We start from the raw sequence: 13478 nt of genomic DNA on the forward strand, positions 1-13478 counted from the left end.
TAGGTTCTAATACCTCTCGTGTTTGGGGTTCACATAAAAAAAAAAAAAAAAGACTAATGTTACTTATTCTCAGATAGGTACCACAACCCAGACGGCACCGTTTTGAAATATGGTATGGGATAAAGATATCAGCTATCCTCAATATCCCTATAAGACTGAGCAAAGGAAAAAAGAGGTAGGAAAGTGGTAGTAAGAGAGGGAGAGGAAAAGATGCCGTAGAAGAATGAAAGAGATAATTAGTTATAATTTGTACGAACTCAGAGCTCCATGCCTCGGCTGGGCAATACGTCCCCCTGACGGGGACTGTTGTTACCCAGGCAGAGTCCTGCAAAGATGATTAAGATCCGCTGGTGCCGTTTCTGGCTCTTTAGCCTTCATCAGTGGGTAGATAGGTGTACTGGTTAGACCAGACTTGCTTTCCAGTTTCCGGATATTTCTATGGAATTAACCCTTCAGGGACCCTTTATTGGTCCTGCTTTGGGACTATCTAGTGGCCTGTATGGCTTAGAAAAAAAAAAAAAAAAAAACCTCAAAGGGACAGTTGCCCTTTACCACTCATCTCTGTATGACTCAACCCAATTGGGCTGCTCACTCATCCACTGACACACTCCGGGGAAGGCCCAGTCCATGTGACTGCCAAGTTGGCGGCCGCCTGGAGTTGTCTTGCCCTGCATGGGTTCTAGGGTCATTCCCCTCTTACACACTCCTTTTACCACCTGCAGCTTTCAAAGCTTAGCCGCCGTACATACAGGAGAGAGACCAAATGCCTGCAGCTGACTTAGTCCCTATCCACTAATAACTAAGCTAATCTGGTTGGTATGTAACATCCCTAGCCTAGACTGATCATTACCATCTAATGCACATATATGTTATTATCTATTAGTCGACATAGAGGTGTGGGGAAGCACCATAACTATAAAAATCTTTACTTTCAAGTTGCAATAACTCTAGTACCAAGAATCTTCTTATTGCAGCATGCATCATTCGAAGGGCGCATTTTGACACCTCCCCTGCAGAGCCTTCTTTTCTTTTCCTGCACTGTTTCAGGGCTATTTTGTATATGTGTGGGATAATAACTCAACTATCCACTTGTCCCTATTAGACTTAGAAAAGCAAAAAGGTAGAGGGGAAAGTAATAGTAGGAGTGGAAGAGGAAAAGAAACAGTGTAGAAGAATGAAAGGGACAGTAAGTCCTTCAACTCACACCGCTCAAAAATTCAAACTCCTTGAATAGGCAACGCTTCCCCAGTAGAGAAGGCTGTTGTTACCTATTCTTGGAAACTCTGGACATCATCAGGCTCCCTCGGTGCCGTTTCCGGGCTATTTGGCCCTTCTTCGGTGAGTGGGTAGGTACCCAAGTGATGTAGTGATGACAAAACAGTTATGAAGTATAACTCCACAATATGAGGGATGCCTGATGGTGTATGATGTATTTAGACTACGATGCATTTAGGGCTAAAGCCTCAAGCTGCGAGCAAATTTAGACTATGTATATATTAAGTGCATTAGCATCATTAATACACAGCCATTTCTCTATAAACAGAATATTTATAAGGCGGCATCGTTTTAAGTTATATCTCAAATTGTGAATATATGAGAGATAACTTAAAACGATGTGGTGCAATATCATGGCAACTCGTTGTGAAGGTATTCACAACATGAGATATAACTTAAAACTATGCCACCTTATAAATATTCTGTTTATTCAGAAATGGCTGTGTATTAATGATGCTATTGCACTTAATATGTACATAGTCTAAATTTGCTTGCAGCTTGAGGCTTTAGCCCTAAATGCATCTTAGTCTAAATACCTCAGGTTGGGTTAATGTAAGAAGTGGGGTTCCCCAAGGATCAGTATTGGGACCACTGTTGTTTTTGATTAACTTACATGACATCTATGAAGGAATGGAGGGGTGATGTTTAAACTTGTAGATGATGTAAAGATCAGCAGAGTAGTTAATGATCGCCGCCAAGCAGAGCTTCTTCAGAGTGACCTAGATAGACTTCCGGGATCGTCAGAAAAGTGGCAGCTATGCTTTAATTCAGCAAAATGCAAGATCTTACACTTGGGGAACAGCAACCCCAAAATGATTTATACACTTGGTGGAGTTGAACTAAAGTCAGTAGTGGAGGAATGGGACTTGGGGGTTACGATACGGTCAGACATGAGGTTGTCCGAGAATTTTGGACAGGTTGCAATGTTGCATGGCGTCCTATCGATGATTTATCAAACATTTGCTAGTAGGGATAATGACATCATAATCACACAAAGGTGATTTTATAATCTTTATGTGATTAAATTATAAACAGTTATTTTTTTTTAAAATTTGTACCGAAAAACCGGTATTTTTTGTATCAATACCTGAAAAAATGACCAGGATTTCGATATTCAAGATCCTGGTATTGTAAGCCCTACTCCTGACTAAACTTTGAAATTCCAGGGCGAAAAATTCATTGGAGAAAAGTTGTCAAAGAATAGACTTACAGTAGCTATATGTGCGAATATGTTTGGGACAGATAAAAGAAGGCTTCTAGTGATTGGAAAGTTTGCTAAACCAAGATGCTTCTTCAAGAATGCGAAGCAACTTCTAGTGGTTTATACGTTGAACAGAAAAGCTTGGATGACTTCAGATATTTTCACGGATTACCTCAAAAAGTGGGACAAAGATCTTCGTACAGAAAAACACAAAATTATACTAGTTGTAGATAACTGGCCTGCACATCCACAGAAAGTCGACAATCTAAGTCACATAATGCTTGTTTTTTTATTCCAAACACTACAGCAATGCTACAACCAATGATTCAAGGTGTGATCAGAAGTTTCAAAGCTCATGTTAATCGCAACATTGACAGAATAGACAAAGGAATTGAAACGAAAATCTGTTCTCAATGCTATACGCTTTATGAGTGATGTGTGGGAATGTGTTTCACAAAGTTGCATTCAAAACTGTTTTAAGAAGGCTGGATTTCAGTCACAGTAAGATAACATTACCAGCGAGGAAGATCACATTCCGTTATCTGAGTGGTTGCAAAAAAGGAGTCCAGAGTATTTGAATCAACTTCCAAACATCGACAGTTGGGAGCATGTAAATGATGACATCGTAACTTTGGGAGCTCTTACAACAGATGACATTGTAGAATCTGTCTGAGTAAGTGAAGGCCAACCGGGCTAGCCAGGTGGGTAAAGTGCCTGCCTTGCAACCCAAAGGTCGCGGGTTCGAATCCCGCCTCAGGCTTGGATCAGAGTAAAATGCAAAAACTTTGGGAGTTGCATTATGGCCACAGAAGCCAATGCGCCAACAACTAACAAAAAAAAAAAAAAAAAAAAAAAAGAGACAAGGTGAAGAAATAGACGAAGAAAATTCCATTATATGGAGCAGCTGTTGACAGTGTAGAGAACTTTCGGTGTTTTTTTTTTTAAGCTACCGATGATACTGATGCAGAGGTATTCACTGCCTTAAGTCTGATTAGAAGAAAGGTGAGACAAAAGCAAAAGGAGACCATTCAAATGACCCTACATTCATTCCTGAAAATTGGATAATCACTTTTTGAAACAATCGGCCCTTTTTAGGGCCAAAAACAATTTCCATATGTAGGTTAAAATCTTTTACAGTTTGCAATTCATGTTTGCCACTGGTTCCTACACTTCTATTATTCCAAATCGCCTAACCCGGGTATAACGATCACTCTGATACAGCGAGCAAATCTTGCGGTCCAGTGAAACTTGTTATAAACGAGTTCAACTGTTTTAGTACAATTCAAGTTCGAGTGCATATTACTTCAAGATATAGACAATGAGTAATATAGGTGAGAAGAAGTGGCACTTCCAACTGGAAGTGCCGCTTCCTAATAATTTCTAATAATTTCCTAATACTAAAAATAGGCTATCAAGTTGAATTGTTCCATTATCTTAGTATGGTGTGTCATGAGTTTTAATATAGTGTAATCTAATGCAGTGTGCAATTAGTTTTAATATAGTGTAATACAATAAGAGATATAAATTATATATTGCTCAGTTCTTCCTTCTATTTCTATTCTGTATTTTAAATTTCCTTAATCAAAGATATGGCAACATTTCACTAAAAGATTAAAAACATCTCTCTCATTGTCGTACTTTTATTATTTGTCTTGATGCTACAGTTTTCAGTTGGCAATTTTTTCACTTTTTATTTTTCCTTCAGCATTCAAGCTGTAGCATTTTGGCTGTTATAAATAAAATAATTCTCATGGTATTTTAGAGGAATGTACTATTTCTTAGCATGTCTTGAGTTGAATGAAATTTAGTTTCCCTGATTGCAGATTACTGTAGTTGTTGCTAATAATGGACTATTGAAAATCTGGCACATTTAATAGAGGCAACAATGTATGCAGCTAATACTGAATTGCCCATAGTCTATTAGGCTTAATAATTATGAATAAATTCATCTCTTTTTAAAGGTTCTAAAATTGTCAGTAATGTTATTGTTGACAGGCTGTATACAGGCCAACTAGCTGAAAATAATGGACAACAGGTATGTCAGTATTTATGCAGTAACATTTAATAATAATTTGTATCAAGATTTCAAATTATAAGACTTTGTGTGTCCATTTCTTATACCAAGAACTCATTTATTTCCCAGTACATTTTGCATTTCATTAAAATGTTTGTGAACGATATTTTATCTTAATAATACTTTGACTAAGTACATACATGCATGTATTTGCCTATATGCATGTGTGTATAATAAAAATGAAATTTAAAGTTGCTCTTTTCTCTATGTCTCTTTCTAGGAATCTGGTGAAGGTGCAGGGGGTTATGCTAAAACCATGTCCAAGGAATTCGTAGAAGCAGAAATGGAATTATTTTCTAAACAGTGTAAAGAAGTTGATATTATTATTACCACTGCTTTGATTCCAGGGAAATCGGCACCACTTCTCATTACAAAAGTAAATTGAATCAGTAAAATAAATTTAACATTTTAATCACATACTTTAATTTGAATTCAAGGAAATAGCCATTTTGTTTATGAGAATAGGTATTAAGCAAGAGACTATCAAAGTTAACACTGCAGACTGATGTAATGACTAGTATATATTGAATCATATCATTGACCACTGACTTTAAATCAACAATATAGTTGGGTAATTAGAATACTCAGTGCTTTTTTTGTAAAAAAATAGGTGCCAGTACTTATTCTTTGTTATCAGGAAAAATTGAAAATTAAAAGGATATGAAAAGTACTAAAATTTTTTCCCCCTGATATCATTACTTTAATAGTAACGTTTTTAGAATAAGAACAACAAATTAAGTACATTAACACAGTTTATTAAGCATAAATTTATTATTCAAGTATATAAAAAAATATATGTAAAATGTGAGTAAAATAAGTGAAAAATAATTTCATAATAAAGTTTTTGTAGAATATTCCAGATTTTTATTAAGTTCTCATCCGACTCCCTATGCTGACTTCTTTTCCTCCTCTTTGTTTGTCGGTTGCTGAATGACATCTCCGAAGCAGCCACAAATCGACATATTTTGCAGGATCGAAGCAGGTCAAGCGGTGGGCCTACAGTTTTAAGAAACGGTAGTGAATAAACTGTTTTTGTCATCAACGAAGCACTGGTTGGGCTGGTGATCAGATTCATTTGTGAAAATCCTCGTTAACATTTCACTCAATGAAATTGGTATCGTACTCAGAGCTTTCATCAAATACTTGAATTATTCTGAAACCTTTTTATCAATTAGGTATCCACCAGAGGCGTAGCTACCATGTAGGCAGGCAAGGCAATTGCCTCTGGGCCCGGCGTCTTGGACTGTCTCCTGTTTTTGCAATTTTCATTAATTAAGTAGGGGCCCAAATATGTTCTTTGCCTCCGGGCCCGTAAAAGGGTAGCTACGCTAGTGGTATCCATGAATTTCATCTCTTTCATTTGACTGTAACCTAATTGACCATTTTCTAACTTCATTTTCACCAGATGCCAACAATTCATGTATAGAAGGATTAATACCTTCATTGTCCTCGTTTTGCTTCTCCCGTCATCGGTATTGTCACTAGTTCTTAAATTTGAATTTTTTTTCCTTTTTTTTTTTTTTTTAAATTTTCTAAAATGTCAGTGTCATTCGGATATTCAGGTGCTGTGGGAAAATTTAAGGAAAATGTGGATAATGCACTTCTGCGAAACAACAGATGATTATTTGTCGGGGTAAAAGAAAATCACTTTTCTAATTCTCGAACGGGGCGCACTTACAGTTGATTCACAGAGGTGTCCAACCTACGGCCCGCGAGGAAAGTGAACTAAAACAGTATTTTAAAATTTGTTAATTACCAAAAAAAAATTTCCCATTAAATGTCTTGTTCAGTAAATGTAATTGTGTATTTTACTTAATAAAATTTTTTCAATATTTTCAATTTTACTTTTACATGCAACAAGATATGGAAAATGTAACACACTAAAGAACTTTGAATTTTTTTGAATATGGCCCCTGTATGGGAAAAGGTTGGGCAGCACTGCAGTAGAAGCTGTGCCAGAGCCCATTGGGAATACACCTTGATCTGCTCACTCTTAACTAGCGCGACTTCTCCATATGTGGGATAGGTGTTCGGATAGGTTTTACCAGGTACCACTAAGTTGTAGAATGGTAATCCCTTTAGTTCTCTTAATTTGCCCAGCCACACTATTTGCCTAAATTGCCTGAAGGCCCGAAATGCGAACAGTGCATACCAAGTTAATTCCCTCCTAATCCGTTCACTATATGAAAATTTTCTTTGCTCAACGGAAACTATTTTAAATGAAACTTTCAAGGGTAATTCAAAATAATTCGCTATAAAAGGACTTCGTTAAACAGAGGTCCGACTGAGTAATTTAGAATTATAAAAATGGTTATACAGTTTTATATAGAAAATATCTTAACAATAGGCAGTGAAAAATGCAAATTTAGTTAAATAATTTTAAGCTTATTTGAATAGTAGGTAAACGTGAAAAAAATTTACGGAATATTACAAATTTCAAAGTGCACTGCATCCATATGTCACATGTCACTGTTAATAAAGGTGCCGGTATGCTGTACCATTGCTTATTGTCCCAAAAAAAAGCACTGAGAAAATACTTAACTATATAAGAAATACAAATTTTGCTCTTGTATTTCTGATGTACTTAGGAATTCTGATTTCTTCATTTGTTTCTGATGGGTTAGGTTTTGATATGTGATGAGTATTATTTTTATTAATTTTTTAATATGGTAGGCTTTTTATTCAAAGAGGTCTTTTGAGGAACTCTGTTCAGAATGACATGTGACACATCTCTTGACAATGTTTTATTGCAGTCACCTCCATTGATAACACATTGTAATCATGGCAGACTTGGTAGTTTCATGAGTGCATTGTCTTCTTTTAACTACAAGTTAGAAATAAAAATTTCATTAACTTATTCCCATTTTCTTATCCTAATTTGATATAACAATTTTGTTAAGAGTAATTTGGTTAATTAAAGTAATAAATGGGGGTAAGAAGTACTGAATGCCATTCTTTTATCACAAAAAATCTTTGCCATAGATCTTTTACCATCAGAAAACTTTTCCCTAGATATGGTGTAATTGTTCATGTGACATTACTGATGTTAGCAATCATGGCTGACAGATGGGCATCTCCCATTTTAGGCTTGTTGCAAGAGAGCTGCTACAGAAAACTTAACCATAATCTCCCATGATTGGTTGTGTGATGTGCCAATGTTAGCTGTCATTGGCTTTCAATAATTATGATTGACAGCTGGATGTCTCCATTTAAGCTAACATGATGTCAGTACTCTTATCAGGAATTTTAGGGTAAAAATGTTCATTTAATTGGCATTTATAAATCAAAAAGAATGTGACATCTTGCTGAGAATAAACTCTTGCCATGAATTGTTCACTGAATAGCTTTTACAAATGTCTCTGAAACTCTTACCAAAATGATACACTTTAATGTTTGGTACTGATCTTCAAATGGGAGCATTCAAGGATCGGTAGTTAGAACAGGAGTTAATAGCAATATGATACACTTTGCTGAAAACCAATAATATAGTTTAATAACCAGCAAGAAATAGCAATTGGAAAAATCAAACTCTATATTGGAGTAGAGGGCCAAGATACAGAATTTATCAAAGGAACTGGTTCCTGTTGTGTTCTATGCACTGCCATAACTGATCTTGCCAATGAGTTTCCCCTCATTTCTTACTTTCCCTAACCTAACTTTTTTTAATGAAACTCTTAGGTTCAGGAAATTGATGATAAATTAATAAATTTTTATTTCTAATTTGCTACATGATCAGTTGCTAATGATTGATAGAAATCATGTGAGAGAATCCACGAGTGGATTGCAGTTTGCCATGCTGCATTATGCTATTGATGAAAATGATGGTGAGCAACATGCATTGCATTGTTATAGTTGAGTATAGTCTACAAAAAACCTACCTGTATAATACTGCCTTTGATTCATAAATGGTCTGACTGTTTGATTAATAAAATTATCTTTTAGATCTTTAGTCTTTTGATGCATATATGGTAGACTCGTGAATTTATAGTATAGTCATTATGCATTTTGTTTAATTATTATCTAAAATATATATGCTTTGAATGAATATATTATAATATAGCACAACATAATCATTTTACAGCAGTTAAGCTTGAATGTTATATACTATTATATAACATTTTGTTTATATCATCTTTAGATCTCTTTTATAATAAATTACTGAAGCATACTTTTGATTTGGTATCTGTATTTACATGTTATGGGGATCAACAATTCATACTATCTGCGTAACTATATCCCCATCTCATGGATTGTGCAGTTACATTCCTGTTTTTTTTTATTTTTTTTGCATTTGTTTTTTTCCTTATAACCATAATGACTTCTAGGTTTAGTTTATAGGTGGTGTGTATAGTTCATTAATTTTTTTTATTAGCTATCCTCTTAGCTAGCTGTTTTTTTATGAGTCAGTGTTTAAATTGTTATTAAATACAGTGAAACTTCTCCTAACGGACACCTCTCGTTAACGGACATCTCTCTACAACGGACATTTTCAAATTCCCCAACTCACCTCCATTAGTTTTAACGTGTTTGCAGCTTCTGTCTAGCGGACATTCTCTGTAACGGACGCGGACAGGCAATCTGCACTGTTTCGTTTAGATTAGCACTTAATTTGATCTCCCCATAACGGACTATGGGAGAGCTCATGGCCCTTTTTCTAGGAACTTTTCTTCCACATATTGCCTCAATCTATTTTCTATTTCCAATTCTCTGAATTTTATCAAGGTTTACGTCGCGGTTCTAAACCCTTTTTCAAGAATTTTAAGGCACGTGTAAAACTTCTGATGAATTTGGTGTGTGTGGGGGGGGGGGGGGCGATATGGTCGGTCTTTCGTCTTTTCAGTTTCAGTTTTCAGTTTTGTTCAGTGTCGTGTGAAGTGCACAATGTCTTCTCTTTAACATTTAACTTTAAAAGATAAAGTCGAACTCATTAATGCGTATGATCGGCAAAAAAATAGTGTTCGCAATCTCGCTGCAAAATTCAAAATCGGGAAGATGCAGGTAAGCGACATCCTAAAGAAAAAAAATGAACTGCTCGAACAATTTTGGCAACACTGAAATGATCAGGTTCAAAAATCATTCCCGAAAACTGTTGGACTTCAAACTGACAATGTTAGGTATGAGTGGTTTTGTCACGCACGTGCTAAAAAAATTCCCATTAATGGGCCTATTATTAGGGAAAAGGCTTTGGAGGTTGCGAAATCTATGGGAGTAAATGAGTTCAAAGCTTCTGTGGGATGGCTAGACAAGTTCAAAACTCGGCATAAAATTTCTTGGAAAACCGTAAGTGGTGAAGATAGATCTGTTGATACTGGGGTTGTAAAAGAGTGGACCGTCAAATTGGAAGATTTATGTCGTGATTTTGAAGCTAAGGATATTTACAACTGTGACGAAACAGAGTTGTTTTTTAAAGCTCTTCCTGAAAAAACAATGAGTCTAAAAAACGAAAAGTGCCAGGGCGGAAAAATTTCTAAGGAACGCTTGACTGTACTATTGTGCACAAATATGCTGGGAGACTTTGAACAACCTCTTGTTATAGGAAAACAACAAAATCCTCGTTGTTTCAAGGGCATAAAGTTGAATCTTTTGAATGTTGACTTGAAGTCTAATAAAAAAGCATGGATGACACGAGATATCACGAGCGAATTGATAAGTCACTTTAACCAAAACATGATTTGTCAAAACAGAAAAATTATTCTTTTCATGGATAATGTTGCATCTCACCCGCACATTGAATTGTCCAACATTCAAATCGTTTTTCTGCCACCAAACACATCTGCAGAGTGTCAGCCCTTGGATCAAGGGATAATAAAAAATTTCAAACTTCACTACAGAAAACGTGTTTTAAAACATCTCATTGCAAACATGAATGATGTAACATGTGCGAGTGACCTTGCAAAGAAAATCAGCATCCTAGATGCGATTCAATGGATTTCCTCTTCAGTAAACACAATTAGAAAACAAACTGTCGTGTACTGTTTTGTAAAGTCTGGCTTCTCAAAACGCAAAAATTGAAGTTGTGAACAGCAATGTGGAGTACGTACCAAGAAGAACAAGAACTTCAACATCTATTGATAATGTACGATACTTCCGCTACAAGTGACCCTGGCTACAAAGATATAGACTCGAACCTCACTACAGAAGATGGTGCTCTAGATATCAACGACATTATCATCGATATTTTTCAAGAAGTTCCTCATGAGGATGAAGAAATGGAAGGAGGTCATTCTGTCGAAGAACATATTAACGATGAACCACCGATGAAAATAGAAGAAGCGTTCATACAAATCAATCGTTTAAAAATGTTTTTCGCCGCTGAAGAAGATACTGAAGGACTTTCGATGGTTTCTTCACTCCAAACGAATGTTGAAAACAAAATTATCAGCCGGAAGAAGGTGCAGAAGAAAATAAGTGATTACTGTATGTATTTTTCTTAAGATAAAGTCATAATATGCATAGCACAATTGTATGTATATTATTTACAAAAATATTGTGCAAAATCTGTATATAATTTAATTTTATTTTACATTAAACGTTTAACGATTTTTCTTTCTTTCTTTTTTTTTTTTCTCCCTCAGACTTCTTGTTAGCGGACACTTCTCTCTAACGGACACATTTTCGTTCCCCATGGCTGTCCGTTAAAGGGAAGTTTCACTGTAAAATGTTATTGCATTTCTCTGGCAATATAGCCAGTCCCCAAACCTATGACTGTAAGTGGTAGAACATAATCAGAAATAGATAATTCTCATTAATGATGGTATACAAGGTCTGCTCAAAAAAGTGTCTGACTTATGCTTGTTTTTCAGCGTTGATATGATACATGTTTCTACAGTGATGACATCTTTTAAAATTACCTTCAACAAGGATGACATGTCTCATACCTTCATGCATTAAGCTGTTCACTCACTTATGGCAGTCTGTTATTGTTAGCTGATAACAAAGAGACGTTTTCGTATCTCATTATATTTCAAAATATTGGCGTGCACTGAACATTGTGTGTGTGTGTTAAATTTTTGCTTTAAAATAAAAAAAAATCACAAATGAAACACTTGCAGGTGGTAGATGACTCTCATCGACCTGTGCAATACCACCACTTTGCTTATTGGAGGCTTGAAGTGGTGAAACCCATGTTTAGTCTCTAGAGCAGAGTTTCCGGCACCCCCCCATACTTCTCTTTCAACTCATGCACGGTACTAAGTGCTATAGGTTTTGATACCTTTTGTGTTTGGGGTTTCCATAAAAAAAAAAAAAAAAAAAAATTAAATTTAAAATAGTGTGGGGATCACTTCCAGGGTTTCCCTCCAATGCAGATTCTCTCCCCTCTTTGAAACAAAGAGGGGAGAGAATCTGCTGGAAGCGATCAGCAAAACCAAGGCTGTTTTGCTAGCATTTGCATTTTTTGACTGTGTGGGTGTTCTACCAAGAGACATTCTGGAGGGATAAACAGTTAATAAAGTTTTGTTTTGAAGTTCTGAGATGCTTATGTTATGTGGTTCAAAGAAAAGAAGATGAAAAGTGGAACACAAAGACTGTTGGTTACTTCACCATGATAACCCACTGTCACATTAATTCTACTTTTTTTGGCTGAATACAGAATTGTTGAAGTCTTCTTCTTTGTGTGCCTTGTTCGGTCCCCTGGACTTTGGCGATTACCAAGGAGAAAGCATTTCTGTCTTCCGCTAGCCTGAATAGTTTTTATACATTTTGTGCCAGTCCATTGTTGAATGTTATGGAGCCAAGACATTTGCCTCTTACTAATCCCCATTTTCCTTCAGTCTTGCCTTTTATTATCAACTGAGGTAGATGATATTTCTCTCCTTGCAGAATATGGCCAAGATAAGAAATTTTCCTGCATTTGATGGTAGTTATTAAGGTTCTTTCTGTTCTTGCTCTGCGGAGGACTTCGTTGTTGTTTACGAAGTCTGTCCATGGTATTCACAACATCTTGCGATGTATCCACATCTCGAACGCCTCTAACCGATTCAGTGAACTTGCCTTGAGAGTCCATGTCTCAGCACCATATAAAAGCATGGACTAGATGTAGGTTTTGACCACATGTTGCCTTAATTTCAGTTTGAGGTTGTCATTGCAAAGAAGTGTCCTCATTTTCTTGAAGGATGCTCTGGCAATTTAAATTTGACTTTGTATTTCTTTCTGGGGGTCTAAGTTCTCCGTGATAGTGCTTCCCAGGTATTTGAAGTGACTGACACATTCAATTGGATTGCCATTGAGTGATAGGCCTACATTTTCATACTGTTTGCGGCTAAAAATCACGAACTTGATTTTATTTTCATTAATATTGAGTTCCAGCTCTGCTCCAGTCGAACTGATCCTATTGAGTAGTTTTTGGAAGCCTTTATTGGTGTCAAAGAGAGAGTGTCGTCTGCATATCTAATATTATTTATAACCACTCCATTCACTTTTACTCCCATGTCTATACCTTCCAGGGCATTTTTGAATATTTTGTCAGAGTATAGGTTGAACAGGAGAGGTGAAAGGATGCAGCCTTGTTGAACTCCTCGTTGGATGTTGATGTTTTTTGTTCCTATTCCTCCTGCTCGGACTGTGGCTGTCTGACTCCAATAAAGATTTTTAATAATGCAGATATCCTTTCCATCTAAATGGGGCTCATGAAGCAGTTTAATCAACTTATGATGTTGTATTTTGTCGAAGGTCTTCTCGTAGTCTATGAAGTAGACAAATGTGTGTTTTTGTTGGTCCAGACATTTCTGAACCAACAAAATTCAGGAATGCCTTTGTAACAATGCTTCACATGTTACAAAGGCATTCCTGAATCCCATTGAGCATCGTCTAGTTCAAATTCATGTTTAGCTCTTATTCTTGAATGAATCACCTGGATGAGCCATTCTTGAATGGCTCAGCAGGCTGATTAGACGATAGTCTCCACGTCTTCAGATTAGATTTCTTAGG

General features: G+C 36.2%; 1 protein-coding gene across 2 annotated transcripts in view; it reads left to right on the forward strand.

Annotated features, from left to right (window-relative positions):
- LOC150085480 (NAD(P) transhydrogenase, mitochondrial-like) overlaps nucleotides 1–13478 on the forward strand; it is a 445310-nt gene that overhangs the window by 91355 nt on the left and 340477 nt on the right. For both annotated transcript variants that reach the window (XM_090374063.1, XM_090374062.1), the window contains exon 4: nucleotides 4771–4926. In XM_090374063.1, coding sequence (XP_090230189.1) covers nucleotides 4771–4926 — 156 coding nt within the window. The remainder of the gene's footprint in view (nucleotides 1–4770; nucleotides 4927–13478) is intronic.

This window comes from Mastigoproctus giganteus, chromosome 5, assembly GCF_048544385.1.
Source record: "Mastigoproctus giganteus isolate SK-2022 chromosome 5, ASM4854438v1, whole genome shotgun sequence".
Classification (NCBI taxonomy): domain Eukaryota; kingdom Metazoa; phylum Arthropoda; class Arachnida; order Uropygi; family Thelyphonidae; genus Mastigoproctus; species Mastigoproctus giganteus.